Below are 20,958 nucleotides of genomic sequence, written 5' to 3'. Positions count from 1 at the left end.
TGCTTCTATAAATGTTATAATTAACAGCACCTGTTACTTACCCGTGGCACATAACAGGTGGTGGCAACAACAAAATCACACTTGCAGGCAGTTAAAATGGATTAAAGTTGACTCAACCTCTGTCCTGTGTCGTTGTATTAACCACATTGAGCATGGAGAAAAGAAAGAAGACCAAAGAACTGTCTGAGGACTTGAAAAGAAAAATTGTGAGGAAGCATGGGCAATCTGAAGGCTACAAGTCCATCTCCAAAGACATGAATGTTCCTGTTTCTATCGTGCGCAGTGTCATCGATAAGTGAAAAGCCCATTGCACTATGGCTAACCTCCCTAGCACTAGAAGTACCATGGGTGTCCCATTTTGAGACACCCTGGGATCCGCCCCCAAGCCGAGCCTAGCCTTTGTTTTGTAAATGGGGCCATTACTTATGCACCGCCGGCCAAATCCCATTTCTATTTTTCTTCCCCCACCCCTTGGCCCTTCAAACGAATCAATAAGGCGTAGGGCTTGAAATGTCAGCCCTACGAATTGGGACACCTCTTTACACTCACGTACGTCATAAGTCCGTTCGGCCAGTTGTTACGTAACCAAAAGCGACGATAAAAAGTGCAGTAAGTGCACTTGTGCGTTTAGCAAAACTGAAAAACAAAACAAACCTTACAAATGAAGAAACACAATGAACAATGAACTAACATTACAATTAGTGGTGGCGATTTTTTATTTATTGCACCCCTAATTAGTGCACTTTTTATCGTGATGTCCACAACACATGCACATAGATGTGGAGCACTAGTTCAGTTTAATTTAATTTGGTTTCAAATTCAATGTAATATTTACACCATTGTATGAAACCTGAATGATAGTTTGTTTCTGAACCAAGAGTGGTATTTACTAATCTTGCATATTTTTTTTCCCAGCAATTTCATGTGTTGAGCTCTTCATTTCACATCTGTTGCTTTGTGTGCTTGGTTGTAGTATTTCTAAATATCTATGTATATCAATTTATATCCACAGGAAATTGTTAATTTATCTTTTACAAAATGTTTTTTAACATGTAGAGGGTATTCAAACAAATACATCCGAATGAATTAGAATTATTATTAAAATACTGTTAATAAAATATTCTCAGACGTTTAGCAGTTTAGTGTCAAGTAAGAAATAACAGTGTCTGAAAGTAGCCTGACTGAGCCTGTTTCGCACAACCCCCTCCTTAGCTAATACTTTGTCTAAAAGTAGCCTGACTGAGCCTGTTTCGCACAACCCCCTCCTTGTCTGAAAGTAGCCTGACTAAGCCTGTTTCGCACAACCCCCTCCTTAGCTGAGCCTGAGGCCTCTCCTTAGCTGAGCCTGAAAGAATGTTCTCTGGTCAGATGAGACAAAAGTAGTGCTTTTTGGAAAAAGGCATCAACATAGAGTTTGCAGGGAAAAAAAGAGGCCTTCGAAGAAGAACACGGTCCCCACAGTCAAACATGGTGGACGTTCCCTGATGTTTTGGGGTTGCTTTGCTGCCTCTGGCACTGGACTGCTTGACCGTGTGCATGGTACTATGAAGTCTGAAGACTACCAACAAATTTTGCAGCATAATGTAGAGCCCGGCGTGAGAAAGCTGGGTCTCCCGCAGAGGTCATGGGTGTTCCAGCAGGACAATGACCCAAAACACACTTCAAAAAGCACTAGAAAATTGTTTGAGAGAAAGCACTGGCGACTTCTAAAGTGGCCAGCAATGAGTCCAGACCTGAATCCCATAGAACACCTGTGGAGAGATCTGAAAATGGCAGTTTGGAGAAGGCACCCTTCAAAATCTCAGAGACCTGGAGCAGTTGGCTCCAAAAATCTAAAATTCCAGCAGAGCATTGTAAGAAACTCATTGATAGATACCGGAAGCGGTTGTTCGCAGTTATTTTTTCCAAAGGTGGTGCAACCAAGTATTAGGCTGAAGGTGCCAATACTTTTGTCCGGCCCATTTTTGGAGTTTTGAGTGAAGTAATAATGATTTAAATTTTTTTTCATTCTCCTTTGTATTTTTACATTGCATGCAAAATAAATGAAGATAATACTACTAAAGTGTTGGTAATTGCAATCATTTTCTGGGAGAAATTGAGCATTATCTGACAGAATTGCAGTGCTGCCAATACTTTTGGCCAGCTCTGTAAGATCTTCAAAGAAGTAAATATATATGTAACTTTTTATTGAAGAGTGCAACAAACTTGGAATTATTTTAAATCACATTTGAGCAGACATTAAAAGCTTAATAAAAGGCACCAAAGGCAAAGTAAAAAGGTCGCAAGTTAATAACTAAATGAAATTGCAGAGGGAACACACTTTCAAAGTTTTGACAGCTTTCTTATTTTTTGCAGATTAAATTAAAATGAAATATAGTTAGAATTATGACATTAAACCACATAAGACACATTTCGCATGAGCAACTTTACATTTATGAATGCCATTTTGCAATATACAGTACAACTGATTTACATATTTTTCACGCCTTATAAAGTCAGAAAGTACAACTTCAAAGTAAATTTTAAATTACTAAATGATCAAAAACCCTGCCGATATCCTGCCACAAACAAAAGTGGCTAGAAATAGAAAGCATTTTTGCACTGATACATCAATATCTATGTACAAACTATCATTTGCACTATCATGTCAGGCCAGGCATCTGCCTCCTTGTACTGTATAATTACTGTAAATTGCCATACACGCACTGTTGCGTTTTGTTATATTTCTACTACATCACTACTTGCAGATAGTCACTTATTCACTTTATTCCCAATTTGTGTACACTGTAACCTGTGCTTTTATATTAGCCTTATTGCACACTTGCTTTTGTTTTCTGTGGTGCATGTTATGGCAACGCTTTAAATCTCGTTTAATCTACTCTTTACTCTGGACAATGACAATAAAGGTTACAATGTAACTGTGCATATATTGCATATACAGTACCCAGATACATGTCTGAATGGGAATCACAGAAGACGCGGTTCACACCCAGTTCATGGATGAATTTTACATGGAAGGATCTTACTCTGATGAATAATTTTAATTTTTTAATTTTTGCATTAAAGCAGTATCTTTAAAACTATATGTAATTAATTCGAACTCACATGCATACAAACATATGCTTCACAAAACAGTCAGTTGACAAAAAAAAAAAAAAAAAAACTGACACATATTGATGCAATCAACACAGTTACATTATCATTGCAAACAAAAAGGCAGTAATAATAATAACAAAAAAAAAGTTTAACATGTAAAAATAATAGAAATTTCTTCGGGCAACATCATACATATAAAAACATAATATATTCTCATCAGTTCATTATTATATTTTTTAATTGCTAATTAGTCTTATTGATTTAATTGTATAATCTATTTCTGATTGAAAAAATGCAAACATAAGAGGTTTCTTTGCAAACTTTTGTTGGTGAATAAAAAACTTGGCATAAGGAATTTATTTAATTTAAAAATTTATTAAATACTCAAAACTATTATCTGGGGTAAGTGTAGTAACGCATAATGTGTTTTAAATTCAAATGATAAGGGACAGTAGAATCAAGGAGGGAAACTTTTTAAAAAAAAATATATCCATTATTGTTTCTGTCATTTCCACAGAAAGAGCACACCTTATGAATATAAAGAAATTTAGCAAGAGAAAGATTAATAGGATATAGTTTATGTAAAATATTTAAATGTACAAACTATGCTTTATATTGAAATCCAGTTTATACATTCAATTTGAGGGTTCCAAAAACTTTCATCTTGGAACAATGTTGTCCGCTTAGTATCTGACCAATATGTTTACTGTTGCATTTCATACCCGTTATTTCAATTCCATCCAATGTAAGACTAGGCTCCATTCATTTCTGTTATATTTCAGATGGTTTTTAATTAGTTGTATCGATACCACTGGAATTATCTTTAAAGCAGTGTTTTTGATAACGCTCGTTTACATATGACGTCATACCGGAAGTTGGAAAACTAGGAAGTGAACTTCGCTCGGTAACAATTTTCCATGTGAAATGCAAGTTCATTATACGGCTCGGTAATAGAATTTCAAGCCCTCCGTCTACACTTATAAAATACGAAGGTAAATGTCAAGCTAATACATCAGCTGACATCTGTTGAAAAGTTCGTCAGAGGTTGGAACAAGAAGATACCAACCAGTAAGTAGGCAAAGTCTTTACTATGATTGTGCTCGTGTGTTCGTGTGAGGAAGCACCCAGCATACGTGACAGATGCAAATGTGATGAATGCTATGAACGCTGCTAAAATAGAGGTTTTCACCAGAAGTTGTCTTTCGTAGTTTGGAACGGCGGCAGTGGCGGTACGAACGATGTCACTCGGTGCTAGACCCCACATTGGCGCCCCACGCCCCCCGCTCACAAACGCATACACGCAGATGAAAATCACCCTGGAGTGCACCGTATAGTTCGGTCAGAAATTCTGGACAATTAAGAATACAGTGACAGCAAATATAATAATAATAATAAAAATACGTTTTGCACATCGCAAATGTGATGGGTGTTAAAGGACACCTGATTGCATTAGTAAGATACTGTGCTGACTAAAAGTTTACTTCCTAGTTTTCCAATGTCCGATATGAAGTCACACCAACGTGAGTTTTTTTCCAAAAATACCATTTTATTAAAATAAATGTAATTCCAAATCGTTCATTGTCGTTAGTCTGTAAGATTCTTCCTTATAATTTACATTTATTTGCGTTTTCCCCCCTTCTGCAGTGAGAACAAAGTTCTCTCACCAGTGCTGTTTTGGAATCTCTTAAAACAGTTTCTTACTTTGTAGAAAACATTCTTGGAACAAAAAAATAAAATCTAAAACTAAGTACTAGTTATTAATAAAGGTGCTATCCAAGAATGGGTCCATTTCTGGGAGACATTGGAGCACCCCAATACTCAAACTAAAGTGTTGTAATATAAAAGTGATTTGGGAAAAAAATAATGAAAAAAAAAAAAAATCTGAAATATCCAAGGACCGATCTACATCTGAGGCATACTGAACTACCCCAAAACTCGAACCAAAGTATTCTCATGAAATTCTGATGTGTGATTTCATTTCACAGATTTTTTTGTCGTGTCAGATCATGTTCATGTCGGTGGGCCCTGTTTTTTTTTTTTTTCTTTTTCTTTTAAATAAAGGGACTTGCACTCTGAAGCGGGTTGCATTACTGTAATGGACATAATGCAAACAGTGATCCAAATGAGGGACAGCTGGCTTGAATTTGTTGTTTCTTGTGGAGGCTGGCCTGAGCGCTGTAGTTTTGCAGATTAACAAGTTCACACAGTTTATTGTTATGCTAACTCTGATGCAGGTTGGACTTTCAGTAGTAAAATAAGTGATGTTTTCCCCACCTCCACAACATGGACGTCTTTTTATAAAACTTACCGTGGTTGCTGCTGGCCAAAAAAACTAATATCCGTCCTCTGCGGAGGAGGCGGCATGTTGTCGACATCAATTTGCCAGGCCTGTGTGAGTGTGCCTGTGTTGCCGTTGGAAAGTTGGGGAGAGGGGGGCATGCTGTTAGTATCAGCCAATCAAGCATGCGTTTGACGGGGAAAAAATGGACCGGCACATTCAGCAAGTGAAAATGGATAAATGTAAGCCTGAACATGATGAAAATAATTCACATAATAATGGTAGGGTCTAGAGGTGTGCAAAATTTCCGATTCTTAGATTATTCGCGATTCGGCCGTGGAAGATTCGAGAACGATTCACAAACATCCAAATTCCGATGATTGAAATATGCCAAGTAAAGCGGAAGTACAACACACTCAGCGCGCCGCGCGGTCTTCGGGGCGCAACGAGGAAGAACGCAGCGAGAGTAGCTAAACATCATGCTTCTCATTACCCGGCCCCTCGGGTAATGCCAATGCTCAACTCACGGCTCTAGCTCAACTCATGCCACGAGATAAAAAAAGACAACAACATACCTGACTGCTGCCAAAAAGCTGCTACAAAGTACGTCATCCACATAATGTAATGGTAGATATCATTTATATAGGACTAGATGGACCATTGATTCAGTAGCGTGAACAGCACATCTACAAAAAGCTAGATGCGCCCGTTAGTAAACGGCCGCCATCTTAAAGCAGTACACTTCCCTGCAAGGCTGTTGTAGCGAACCTTCCAAGCAAACCTAATTAACTTTTTATCTAAAATACTCCTAAATCGGTAAAATATTGACTTGAATCTATCTTTAAAATAGTTTTAAAACTTTCACATGTCGAAAGTAGACAAAAGGGAAATTATGGAATAACGGGAGCAATTTTAACAACTTTAACAGTTGATTCACAACATTAAATTAATTGAATGTAGTTTAAAGCTGCTGTTACAGAATGGGGACTGGAGTTTTTGATTTACTGTTATTTTTGTATATTTGTTTACTGCTATATGTTAACTTGATACTGAAATAGTAGTTTGGTTTAGCCTGAGAGGATTTTTGAACAATTTTGGAACTAATGTACAAAACATTTAATAAAAAAAAAAAAAAAAAAAGGGGCGGGGGGGTGCATCAATAATCGTTTTATAATCGAATCGGAGCCTCTGAATCGTAATCGTAATCGAATTGTTAGGTGCCCAAAGATTCCCAGCTCTAGTAGGGTCTATTCTATCCTTACAACATATGGGAAGACAATCTGAATGACCTATACCACTGAACTCATTAGATAATGAAAATAAGGTTGCTTAAAAGTTAGTGGTGACAATTTGAGAATCCTGAAAAGTTGGTAGTGTTATGTCCCTACTTTCTACCATACATATGCAAACGTACGCCCTTGTCAAAAACATCTTTTGGTTGTCCGATTAGATGTCCACAAAAAAAAAAAATTATTATAAAACATACATAGCAAATTGCAATCATTGATGACTGCTCACTGAATGCTAACTTCTTTTACTTTTTACACCTCCAAAAATATTGAATTTTACTTTTATGTTATTTCACTTGTCTTGAACCTAACAAAGTAGAGCATATTGCAACTTGAAATTATCATTAAAGGGGAACTGAAGACCTTTCCGGATTTTGGTGTAATTTTATGAATATAAACTTGGGACAAGTTCGTCAAAACAACCATGACATTATCAACACGTAATTGTAAGGATAATTTGCGTTTTTTTAGTTTTTTTGCACTCCGTTAATGGTCCCTTCGCAAACCCGGAAGTGTGACGTAGGCAACAGAAGACTACCCACAGCTAACATAGCAGCAACAACGATGTCAGTGATATTTCCACCAAAGGTAACCATTCAGGATCGCTCTTTCGTGACGCTACCGATGGCAAAGGCTCCCAGGAAAGATGAACTACAATTAATCCCTACATGTTTGAACCTGAGGCGTCAGATGACGGCGATTTACTTGACACAGCAGATGGCGTCATGACGCCAATTGACAGCTCGACACTTCACGAACGGGAGAGTGAGTGGTAAATCCAGCATCGTGATTTTTTTATTAGAATGCGATTACATGGTTGTATAATTTTCCATGCTCTACACATAGCTAAAACTGGATATTAGGTAATGGGACAGCTCCTACCGATCTAAATATGATAAAGCTAGCCCAAATGTGGCTAAATGAATGCTCTACACATAGCTAAAACTGGATATTAGGTAATGGGACAGCTCCTACCGATCTAAATATGATAAAGCTAGCCCAAATGTGGCTAAATGAATGCTCTACACATAGCTAAAACTGGATTTTAGGTAATGGGACAGCTCCTACCGATCTAAATATTATAAAGCTAGCCCAAATGTGGCTAAATGAATGATATGTTATTGATATTTCAAAATAAATGACAAAACCATTTTATTTTCCAGGTGTTGCTGTAAACCGTCAAGTAATTACCCTTCCAAGAGTATGCCTGTGTCATCAGGAGATCCCAGACGTGAGAGCCAAACTTGCGGAGGCTGAAGCACTGACAGGGGCATGAATTTCATTAAAAAAAATAAAACCATAAATTGTTAACAACATTGACACATTTTGTTGACTGTTTAATGTATTCTATTGGTATATAATATATTGTAATTATATTACATTCTGAAAAAATATTCAATAGGCCGCAATAATAAATGATACCAGGTTTATGTTGAATCAGCATTAGCTTTCGTTGTCAGATTGTGACACAACATGTTATACCAAGCACACAACGGCACACATCAAAGAGCATAATTTTAGTAAGCAACACAAAGTTAGGATAGCAACGGACTAGCGCAACATTGAAAAATGATAATGGCAGTGGGAAATATGTATTTACTCTTTTCTGTAGCATGAAGTGTTCTCTATACAAAGATAATGCATTATCATTAAAATATGAAGGTAACTTGATTTTTCTTTTAAAAAATGTGTACTGTATATATGACTAGTTTATGATTTCATATCATCAAAATTTGCTACATTTATTTCTCCTAAATCATCGTCATCTGATGTCGCAGACGGAAGAAATTCAGCATCTGGCAGGCCTCATAGGATCTCTTCAGTCGTCATCGCTGGACACCGCATCACTTCGGTCATCATATGACTCGACCCACTCTCTCTTGATTTTGGGAAACTGGGTGGCAACTGACTTGCAACGCTTTTTTCATCGTGTTGAGGGTTTCCGCCGCTTAATTTTTTATGTTTGGCTTCCTGGAGGAAAAAAAAAATCACAGCAGCATGAAAATATTGGATGAATCCCAATTTTAATTTAATAATAATTTCTTGGTGATCAAATAATAATGCCCCAGTCATAGCAGCATCTATTTGATGCTATTGTTCCCTCTTCAAATAGGCAGACCTTGATGTTGAAATATAAAAAACGAGGCAAGGACCTATTTGGTGCTGGGGACATTTGAATTTACATAACACCTATTGATATAGTAATAAAATCACATGAGTAGACGACATGTCATCCAACCTATCTACTTATGACAGGCCAACAGCAAAAAAAAAAAAAAAAAATGTCGCACTTCAACAAACTGGCAGTAGGAGTCCCCCTCGTTTATAAAAAAAAAAGCCATTAATGTTCTACTTACGTCTTTGGAAAACCAAGGTTGCATTGTTGTAGGTTTTCAAAGCTGTCGTGGCTGAAATGATGAAAACAATGAGCCGATTGGGGACCTGTATGCATGCTAACAAAAACGGTCCAAACCTTTGCAGAAGTTTTTTTTTGGACCACTCCTAGAGTCTCGAGTCTTCCTGTGAGTAATTCATATCGCTACACATAGAGATGGCATGACAAATCCCGCGAGTAAAACCCAGAAAATGTTTGCAATATATGGCGAGGATAGCGTGGTGCTATATTTCCGTGTTCAGAGTGGTGGCGAGGCTTCCTGGAAGTTACGTCACGAGGTAGGGGTCGGCAGGACGGCGCGTCCCTCGTTGCTATGGTGTTGCTATGGCCATAACTCAAAAACTACGCGGTCAATTATTATTATTTTTTTTTTATCTGACTTTTTGAGAGAGCGAATGACGCATTTAATACAGTTCAACTGAGTAAAACACTTAAGAGCGAAATCTGAAAAGCTCTTCAGTTCCCCTTTAACATCATTTAATTTTTTTTATTATTTAATTTTTTAATAGCAAAATCAGTGGAGACTATTTGTTTCCTTCATTTCCTGCTAGCTTCAAATGCTGTTTTTATTTTATTTTATTTTATTTTTTTTGCTGCCTGGGGCAAATGCTCAATAGGGCAATCATTTTTCATTTTGGTGAGGACAATTAAAATGGGAACTCTCCCGTTATTTGTGGACAGATCAGATTTAAATTTTGGTAGGTATATACTATGGCAGGGGTGGGCAAACTATTCCACAAAGGGCCACAGTGGGTGCGGGTTTTTGTTCATACCCATCATGAGGACAGCCTTTCACCAATCTGGTTTCTTACAAGTGCAATCAGTTAATTGCAGTCAGGTGCTTCTTGTTTCCACTGAAACCTCATTGGTTAAACTGTCTGTGCTGATGTTTGTGCTGAATCAGTTGGAACAAAGACCAGGACCCACTGCGGCCCTCGAGGACCGGTTTGCCCACCCCTGTACTAGGGACTGTGGTCTTGTGGTAATCTTGCATCATTTGTCGTGAAGCATGCTCGTGAACTGATCAGCGTGTCGACATAATGGATCAGATCTGGTAGGCAATGTAAGCATGCTTTCTTGATGACTCAAGAGATGCAGATGCCACACATAAGCATCTGATGTACACAAGTATCTGATGTAAGTGTGTCAGGGTCAAGTGATTGAATATTTATTTTGAAAGTAAGTATTGTGTAATTATGAAACGACAAAGCTTGCAGAGGCTGCCATTGGCAAATCATAACAGCCAGAAATAGCCACGCTCCTAAGCTTGCTACCAACAAACTTGAGGACACTAACATGACGTCACTAAAATGGCTACTCCTCCATTATTCGTAGACGAATAAGAATAAAATTTGTTAGGGATATTCTCAGGATGGGGCGCACAGTTGAAGAGTTGTTAGCACATCCGCCTCACAGTTCTGTGATCAGCAGTTCAATCAATCTGGCCTTTCTGCGTGGCGTTTGCATGTCCTCTTTTATCCGGGTACTCTGTTATCTTCCAGCATTACAAAAAAAAAAAAAAAAATCATGGTCGGCTGATTGAAAACACCAGATAGTCCATATGTACAAGTGTATGTGTGAATGGTTGATTTTTTTCATTGTGCCCTGTGATTGTCTGGCAACCAATTCAGGGTGTACACTGCCTATTCCCCATAGTTAGCTAGGACAGGCTCTAGTGCCCCCTAGGCCCTCTGGAGGATAAGCTGCAAGGAAGATGAATGAATTTAATGCCTTCAGTGAATACTAAAACTTGATTACTTATCAATAGATAAACCAAATCTGCCGTTGGAGCTCATATTCTAATTCCCTAAATGTGTTGACTCCGTAACTGTGGATAGGAGCATTCACCTACACAACTTGAATTTCTTGTGAGTCACTAAACAAAGTAAGTCTGTTTGCACTTAAATAGTTCCGTGATTGTGGATTGCGTCTTCCTGTTTCCTGTTTTTGCTTTGGTAAAGCCGGTTCCTCTAGGCTCACGCCACCCAATTGTTTTTGTGGAGGGGATATTACAGCGATTTCTCAAGTATAATGCATTTTATATATATATATATATATATATATATATATTTAAATGTATTTATTTATTTATTTTTTGGGCAAAATATACATAATATGTAAGTATGACAAAAATTAAGACAATCTGTCATTGTATATTGTAGATGTTTGCTGGTACAGTATTTGTGCCTTGTGCAAAAGGTGCACTTTCATTACATTATACGTGTTGTCTGTTGTTATACATGTATATTTCATTATATTCCAGTGTTCCCTTTTAAATCAGGCGTTCATTTGTGCGTGTGTTGAAATCCATCGCTTATTCTCTTAATGGTGCTGGATCCTATTGCTTGAAGCAGGGTACAACCGGTACTGATTCCCAGCCAAACGCTGGTGTTGGTAACTGTTATTCAAATTATAATGAGGTTTGATGTCCGAATGCAGGTGTAGAATGTGCTGCATGCAGGACAGGGGTGTAACAAAGTCTAAAATTAACCTTATTTCTAACCCTAAAATCAACCACACACCCATACCGCAAGTTCCGGCCCCTCGGTTTGCAAATTACGCCTCCATCCGTCATCTTGCAGGCTGCAGACAGATACACATGTTGCCAATGTTTCTGTTCATATTTCCTCAAGCCTTCTTCAACCTCTGAAAATATCACTATATTATCTGTTATGCTATTCAATAGGAGTGGGAACCTCAGGGCACCTCACGATACGATACGATTCGAGATACAAGGCTCACGATAACGATTATCTCACAATATCATGATACAGCGATTATCGATATATGGTCAGAAATTTGATACATGATATTCTACGATATAACTGTTGAAACGGGGAAAAAAAAAAAAAAGATATTTCAAAATAGAAAAAGTACTGTTTAAGTCATTTATTAAACAGTGACACCTTTTCTGTGCAACATTGCTGTAAAATATGAATCTACTGCCAATTGTGTACCTGCACATATAGAGGAAACAAACCACAACCACTAATATCTCTTGGAGAGATAATGATGAATGTCACCCTTAATTTCTTTAAAGTTTTAAATCTTTAGGGAAAAAAAAAAAAAAAAAAACAGTGCTGTAGGTGTCAGTCAGCAGTTGAGCTTGGAGTGGGTCAGTACTTCTCAAATAGTGGGGCGCACCCCCCTAGGAGAGAGCAGAGCGATGCCAAGGGTGGCGCATATGACCTCGGGGAACAGGCCTTTTTTTCCTTTTTTTGCCGTACTAGAATAAAGTGTAGTTGCGCATCCACTCAGTGGGTGGTAGTGGCGCTCTCATTTTCAAAGTGCGCGCAGTATTTTTGAAGTAAGCAAGAGCACACAGAAGAGAGATATGAAGATCTGTGCGCCGTTTTCGAAAGCAGTTTTCCGGCTAGACTCACGCAGCAACCGCTGTCTTCTCCGGTTCTCACGTGTCCACCCGAGACGTGCCATTTTCGGCTTGGGATCGTCACGACGACCGCCCTCACCTACGGTTCTCCCTCGGCCGCCGAGAATGCGCTTTTTTCGGACCGTTTGCCTTTTGGCTTTGACAATTAATACAGTGGTAGGTGAGGAAAGACCACTGTTTACTGTGTCTAAAAATAATTATAGCGGACAGCCGGAAGCCAAATCAATCAAGACACCACTTAAAGACATTAGACTCCAATCTCATTGATAAGCCGCTTGGTTGTTTTTTAGCGAAAACGTGCTGAATATTGCCAACAATCGTCCCGCTTTGTCAGTGTTATACAAGTAAACCAGTGAGCACTGTTAGCATTCTCAGTGCAAAAATACCCCACACCATTGCAAACTGGAGGTGATACTGTGAGCTGTGAGCAGCGAAAATAAAAACTGTCCTTCTGTCCAAAGACACTCTTTTTTTTTTTTTTTTTTTTCTTCTACTATGTTTTGTTTTTGCGGTCAATTTTTTTGGCATGTTGTCCTCATCATGAGTTAATGTTTTTAATCAATTTGAATTTGTTATTATTTACTGATTGTATTTTTCAGTATCAAATGTTAAAAATGTACCTTGAGTGTATTTTTGCAGTTTGGATGTGACTTTTTTTTTTTTAATTCAGGCAAATTGATGCGCGTTAAGTCTTTTCTGTTACAAACAAAACATTGTTGATAAAGTTATACTTTATAAGTTGATCTGTTATTTTCTGCAATAGAAAAAAAGGACACAATGTGAGGCAAAGGCGTACTTATAATAGTAATATTATTGACAAATGATACTATTTACAGTGGCGGCAGTTTGGGGGGGCACGAAACATTTACGTCTTCCTTGGGGGGGCGTAACAGAAAATAATTGAGAAGCACTGGAGTGGGTCAATGATAAAATTGGTGGGTCTTCATATATGACTTCCACCATCTGACATTTGAGATGTCAGACTCAGTCAAGCACATTCTTCCTCACCTTAAGAACATCAAAATAAAACAAATATTAGTTACTTAATAGCTTTTGAGTTGAAATCCTGATTTTTTTTGGTGTGTGTGTTGGAAGTATTGAGTGAATTAAAAAAATATGAATTGAATGTATAGAAATTAAAAATGCAGTAATTACCTATTTTTAATATGTAGACTACATTAATTATCATGCACATCACCTTATATATCTTGGAAGCTATTCAAACCATTTTTATAGCTTATTGCATCAAAATGGCAGTAATAACAGTTTGTGTAGTAAACTAGATGGAAAGTGGTTCTCAAATAATATCAAATCAGTAAATTATTGTAGGCTTATTCGATATTCAATTTCATCCAGTTTAGGGTCCTGGTTTATTTTATATCACTCAACACCAAATGCCACCAAAATAATACATGTAAATTAAAAAGTTAATTACATTGCAAAACGTTCTTACCTCAAGTGATGAAAGCGAAGCAGTGAAGAAATCCGTGTCCACTTCGTCAATGGCTGCCAGTGAACCTTATTTTTGTTAGACAATTATTGCATACAGCAAAATCCTTGTTCACCTCGCTTCCTTGCTTGTTGGTGTAAAATCTAAAGTGTGTCCACATGTGTGATTTGTAGTAATATTTTTGTCACTTTTTCCTTCACCGTTCCCATAAAGCTTGTGCGCACTTTACCTTCACCGCCACTCTTGAGCGCTCCTAGTGGACCACCAAGGAATTGCTCAACAAACATTGAGCAGTTTACAGCATCCAATGGCCAACATGTCAAATAAAAGTATCGATACTTGGCGGGAGCATATCGATAACTGATCGGGTTGCAAAATATCGTGATATATCGCTGTATCGAGATATTGTCACACTCTTACTTTTCAATATACTATATATTTTTCATTAATAGGACAAAAGCATTTTTATGAGCTCTTCCCGTAATCTTGTTTTGTCCCTTCATGTGCAAAAAAAAGCAACCGATTCTCACCAACACACAAAAACATGCTCGGATTAAGCTCTGAATAACCCACAACAATCAATTCAATGTTTTTTATTAGATGGATCTCTTAAACCAGTGTTTTTCAACCTTTTATGAGCCAGAGCACACCTTTTTTTCATTTAAAAAAAAATCACATGGCACACCACCAGCAAAAAAGGTACGAATTAATTTCTGTAGCCTGTATTAGCAATACAAACGTGTGTGTATTGACTAGGAATCAAACAAACACAAAGAACACCAGTGAAAGTTAATCCTGTTATGTTCGATTCCTCTTTGCAGTCCACTGTAAATCCAAATGAAAATTTCTTAATGGCTCACACCACAAACTTTTTAAGGGGAAACAGTCTTTGCTTCCGTTTGACCGCCATTCAATGAATTTTATCCAGCGTCCAGTTCTGAGTTAGCATCTTTCCTTTACAAAAACATTTTCCATAGCTGTCATCGTTATATTTTCGCTAGCTAGCCGATAGCCCCAATGCTACTCTTACCTCATATGCGTTACTTAACAAAGTAATTAGCTACCTATTGACACCTACTGATATGGAAGGGTATTGCATAATTACAGAACATTTGACAGCGCAGACACTCAGCAACAGCACATTTGCGGGGCATTTTCAAAAACCATTTTTACATCAATTAGGTGAAAGATGACGATTTTCCACGGCAAACCAGACACTACGCCACGGCTAGGCATGTGCTGATATGAGATTCTGATGGTATGATAACCTTAAGTCAAATTAACACGGTGATGCAATTACAGCTCTAAAATGTGTTACTTTGAGATATCTGGGTTTTAAAAAAAAAAAAAAAAAGCTTTTTTTCCATTGAATAGGATTTACATTTTTCAAAACATATTAGCAAATTGGAACATAGGTATAATGTTGTTAATATAAATTTAAGTAACAAAATATTCTAAATTACAATAAATGCAGTCCCTTAAGTGAGCCTAAACCCATAGCCACAGCTCAACAATATTACCATCTGACCAAAAATAATTGAATTATTTTCCATAAAAAGCATGTTTGTCATGTTTACATTATACACACATTCTCATTCTCAACACAGACAGTTGTCAGAGAGAGTCTACCACCGCTAGACACACTAAACACGCTGGAGTTAACTCTCGTAGCTGGTGGGAAACGTTCATGACAGTGTTTACTTACCTTTAATTTTGTATAAATGCAAAATCATATTGGAGGTATTGCCTCCTCAGCAAACCACCCTCCTCAAACATGTTGGTTGGCCCTCCTGCTCTAAGTCTCGGCTGTCTGTAACTTTTCTGTAGCCGAAGTATTCCCATAGCAGTGATTTCGTTATCTTCGATGGGGGGGAAAAAGTCCTTTGTGTTCACAGCTGACTCAATGATACTGAGCAACAACCGGTATGGGAGGGTTGAGCCTTGCAGCAGCAAGCAAGGGATTTCTCCCTGCATTTTTGGGACGTCAAAAATAGCTACTACTCTAGGGACGGTATGACGGAATTTTTTTGCGGTTTTGAAACATTGACGTTTTCATATCACATTATACCTTGAAACCGGTAATTGGCACGTCTAGTCATGGCACAGTAGTATGCCGCGGCCCACTGTTTGAAAAACTGTTTTAAACCGTCTTGCTATGAGCACCATTCTCATGCACTTGAGAGCAGAGTGATGCATTCAATTGCTTGGAATGTTCAGTGCTTGCATAAAATGAAAGTTATCCATTGTCCTATGTGTCCTGTTCCACTAATGTAATGTACTCATGGGTCACTGTTATTATCCTGTTATCTGCTTTATACACCGTATCTTCTTTAAGGCATTTTCATCTGCCACACAGGTTATCAGTATTCATGGAGCACTATAGAGAACCTATGGAAGGAGTCATGGAAATGGAGGTGCTGCCACAGATGGATGGAACATGTGATGCATGTGAGCCTGATGAGCCTCTACTGGCCACACAGGTGTGCCACACCTGCAGCTTTGCTTTCTGTTGTTTGCATGCTGATAGACATGCCTCCAGTACGCATCACCTGCTCACGCCCTTTAACCACGAGGGGACATACGCTAAAGGAAATAACTCAAACATAAACTCTGGAATTGGGGCTGAGGAAGATTCTTTGAAGCGGTTGCCAAATGAACAGAATGTATCTCTGAGGCAAGCAGCGATTGAAGATGAGAATGGTGAGGATATGAATGGCCATGAATCCAAAAATCACCTGCTGCCGCAGGGTGCTGAGTTGGGAGCAAAGTGTTTGCAAGATGGGCAGAAGGACATGGCTGTTAAAGAGGATGTGAAAAGGGACACTGTGACAGTAGAAAGACTACGATGCAAGGAGCACGGACAGGACGGAACCCTCTACTGTAAACAGGATGAAAAGATTATCTGTGTTGTGTGTGCTGTGCAGGGTGAGCACCAGGGACACGAGATTATTACCCTGCATGATGCTTACAAATGGCAGAAGGTGAGTCTTTCATTTGAAACACGACTGATTGTGATGCGACCGATTGTGACACTTTTGTTAAGGATAAAAAAATCTCAATCCAAAGTACAATCAATATAAAAAAAGTAGCGTCACAGCAGTTACAGAAAACCTGGCCTGCTTTTTGTACACAAGACCAGATTGTTGTTACTTCCTAGCCGGCAAAAAACCTTTCGCCATGTACAAGATGCACAGCGCCATGTACAAGATGCACAGCATGTCAGTTGAGCATTCTGTGGTGTCAATTGGATTTCTACTCCAGTCCAATATTGATCGGTGAATTATTTGAGGCGGGACTTTGTGGTGCATTAATTTATGATGCAAAGGGGAGCGACGGCGAATGTTTTTTACCCTCCGGGGAGTTTTGGATGGTGTTGACAACGTGGCCGCCGCGAGAACGCAGTGAAACGTGGGCGTTAGAGTCAATCAGCCAATGCACACCAGTTGCAGTGCGGCCGGGTGTTAGATGCGTCCCAGAAGCGGCTCAGCACGACGCACGCGAAAAGAACGGCAGAGTTTATTATTTGACGCAAGACGCGGCCCTCCTGCGTCAATACTACTACCGGTATCTTGGATCGGGCCGGAAGTCACTCGTGTTAAATTACGGTGGATCCGGTCGATTTTCAAACTAACATGCAATCGTAACCTACTTTTTGAGTCCACCAGATCTCTTGAGTGGTAGATCGGGGCACAGTTGACTTGTCTTTGTTGATTTACTGCTGTCTTCTCTGCTATAATAATAACAACCAACACATAGGAACTAAAGTTATACAACATAAAAGATACAATATAAATGAATACTACATCACATTTGTAGAATATAAATACATAATAATATAAATAATAGCCCATTTAAATAAAATAAATTGAAATGAGCTAAAACACCTGTAATTAAATAATAAGACTAATACACAGATCCTGCTTACACAATTAAATTTATTAATTTCTGTGTGGCGCTTTAACTTGAGAAAATCCACCAATAAAGCTTTTGAAAACCGTTCATAAGAAAAAAAAAAGATTCACTGAGGCATTTCATGTGTAAAATACATTTTAAAATCTTTGTCTTTGGGATTGCTTTTCTTTTTAGCACAGGACTTCTTTTTTCTTCTTTCTTTCAGAAAGAAAGCTGACCAATACGCAGGGTCTGAAAGGCAAATTGTTGTTGGATTATCTTTAAATACCCGCTACTTTTTGAGCAGAATTCTAGCTTTGTATAGGCTAATTTTCCTATTGTTGAAAGCACAAAGGTGTGTAACAAACAATTAGCACATTTATATTTTGCATTTTGTTTTCTTATATCATATATTAGGGGTGTAAGGGTATATATAATATATGTAATTATATATAATTACATTAGGGGTGTAACGGTACACAAAAATCTCGGTTCAGTACGTACCTCGGTTTTGATGTCATGGTTCGATTCATTTTCGGTACAGTAAGAAAACAAAATGCAAAATATATACAGGTATGTGCTAGTTGTTTATTACACACTTTTGTGCTTTCAACAATAGGAACATTAGCCTATAAAAAGCTAGAATTCTGCTCAAAAAGTAGCGGGTATTTAAAGATAATCCAACAACAATTTGCCTTTCAGACCCCGCGTATTGGTCAGCTTTCTTTCTGAAAGAAAGAAGAAAAAAGAAGTCCTGCACTAAAGGGAAAAGCAATCCCAATGACAAAGATTTTAACATGTATTTTACAAATGAAATGCCTCAATGAAACATTTATTTTTTCTTATGAACGGTTTTCAAAAGCTTTTTTGGTGGATTTTCTCAAGTTAAAGTGCCACACAGAAATAAATTCAATTGTGTAAGCAGATTGTGTGTATTATTCTTATTATTTAATTACAGGTGTTTTAGCTCATTTCAATTTATTTTATTTAAATGGGCTATTATTTATTTTATTATGTGTTTATATTTTACAAATGTGATGTAGTATTCATTTATATTGTATATTTTATGTTGTGTAACTTTAGTTCCAATGTGAATATTAGTTCCTACTTGTTTTGTTATGGTAGGAGGGTTTTGTATTGAACACGGGACCGTGTTGGTTATTATTATAGCAGAGAAGACAGCAGTAAATCAACAAAGACAAGTCAACTGTGCCCCGATCTACCACTCAAGAGATCTGATGGACTCAAAAAGTAGGTTACGATTGCATATTAGTTTGAAAATTGACCGGATCCACCGGATTCATGTGGGTGAGCAGTGCAGAGTAGTGCGTTATTATATTGGTTATTATATTGCAGAGTCTCGTGAGTGAGAAGGGGGACAGTAATGTCATTTGAAAAACGTGAAATGAAAAACATTGTTTTTCTGACAAAACATATCTCGACCAAACAGCTCTGTTAAAAAATTTCTCAGCAGAAGTACTTGAATTTATTAGCATTATACAATACAATAAAATATACAATAAAACAACACAGTGGCAGTGGCCATCATGAAGTGTTCCGGTGTTGCTGTAGAAACAGTGATTTTTCTCTGGCCTGCGGCTAAGCCTCTGAAAAACAAAGTCGCTTATATTAGCTGCAACACTTTCCCTTCCATCAGGGCCACATATGGATTGGTGCGAGACAAAGGGGGTCACTCATGGCCCAAGGCTGCATTATTTATGCTAAAACCACTCAATCTCTTTATCCTCTTTCTGTGTATTCCCGTGGCAGAAACGTGGGAGTGGTGATATGGATTCCCTTGGCTTTGAGTTTTTCAATCTTTGCCCTTAAACTAGTTTGCTTTTCAGCTTACCTTCCTCATTATCCCACTAACATTATTGTAGAAACTATTGCAATAAGTCAAATTTGAGTGATCCCAAAATTGAGTTTCACAGATCTATTTATATTGTGTGTATTATTAATAATGATACCAACTCAATGATAAAGCATTGCATCTGCTGTTTGTGTTTGTGTGTAGAATAGACAGGGTCGTGACCTGCTTGACTGCACACAAAAGATGGAAGAACAGCTCTCAAACAAATGGACAAATCCAGAGGTGAGTCTAAAGCTAAATAAAATAAGTACAAAAAGCCCAGGACTAAAGAAAGTTTTTATTGTAAATTTGGAGCTTTGCAGAAAGCGACAAACAAGGTTGTTACATTTTATTATTAGTATTATTATTTGTCTTTAGGTTTGTAAAATTAATGCTGGCTAAGCTACAGTACATATTACATCAAGTAATAGATAGATACACTTGTGTTGACTTAAACCTTGTTGAAGATAAAATTTAAAAAAATATATGAATGAAATAAAATAAAAATATAAATTGAATAATGTGAATTAAAAACAAACAGGGAATTCAAATACTGTACAACAGTTCAAAAGAAATGTGCAAAACGAGCAAGCTAGGAGGAGACACGAGACAACAATATTTGAATATGCAGTGAAAGGTAAATATTGTAAACTGTCTGAATGCTGTACAGAAGTGTAGCGAAAAAGAGATGTCCAATGTTCAAAACCAGGTAGACATGTTTTGTGTTATGGCAATGAGAAATATTCAGCATAGTTTGTTTTTAATTGTGTAAATAAATCACAATATGAGTATGCGGGGTGACCAAAAAAAAAGGGGAACTTTTTAACAGTCCAGTAAAACCAAAAGTGATGGAAGAAAAATAATCATGGTAATTGAAACATTAAAACATGTAATTTAAGAAACAATTATGGAATTTTTTATTTATAAAAGTTACACCCTTTAAATGGCGTCCTCCTGTACAAATTCATTTTTGAAATTTGCTGTTGAACACTGTTTAAAATATTTTAATTTTTTGCATATTGGCAGACATGAGCAAGTAGCAGCAATGTGAGGCAGTGACCTTAAACAACTAAACAATTGTGACATGTTAATAACCTTGGAGAAGTCAGGATGAAATTTGCACTATCCCAGCTCAGATAAGGAATCTCAACAGCAGGTTTCAAGAATGCATTCGTACAGTCAGACGCCATTTAAGAACGTTTTCCATCATCATTCCATCAAATGCCATCATTGTTTCTTAAGTGGCATGTTTTAAAGTTTCAATTACTATAGATAAAATATTTTTTATTGTTTTATTGGGTTAAAATGTTCACGTT

At 37.6% G+C, this 20,958-nt stretch overlaps 1 protein-coding gene across 2 annotated transcripts in view; it reads left to right on the top strand.

Annotated features, from left to right (window-relative positions):
* Positions 1 to 3,985: 3,985 nt before the first annotated feature.
* trim44 (tripartite motif containing 44) overlaps positions 3,986 to 20,958 on the top strand; it is a 132,524-nt gene continuing 115,551 nt past the window's right edge. For both annotated transcript variants that reach the window (XM_057835978.1, XM_057835979.1), the window contains exons 1-3: positions 3,986 to 4,164; positions 16,256 to 16,880; positions 19,808 to 19,885. In XM_057835978.1, coding sequence (XP_057691961.1) covers positions 16,269 to 16,880; positions 19,808 to 19,885 — 690 coding nt within the window. In that variant the 5' untranslated portion in view covers positions 3,986 to 4,164; positions 16,256 to 16,268. The remainder of the gene's footprint in view (positions 4,165 to 16,255; positions 16,881 to 19,807; positions 19,886 to 20,958) is intronic.

The sequence above is a fragment of the Corythoichthys intestinalis genome, chromosome 5, assembly GCF_030265065.1.
Source record: "Corythoichthys intestinalis isolate RoL2023-P3 chromosome 5, ASM3026506v1, whole genome shotgun sequence".
Classification (NCBI taxonomy): Eukaryota; Metazoa; Chordata; class Actinopteri; order Syngnathiformes; family Syngnathidae; genus Corythoichthys; species Corythoichthys intestinalis.
Note: the sequence above shows the minus strand (reverse complement) of the source record. Positions and strands in the feature narration are given on the sequence as shown.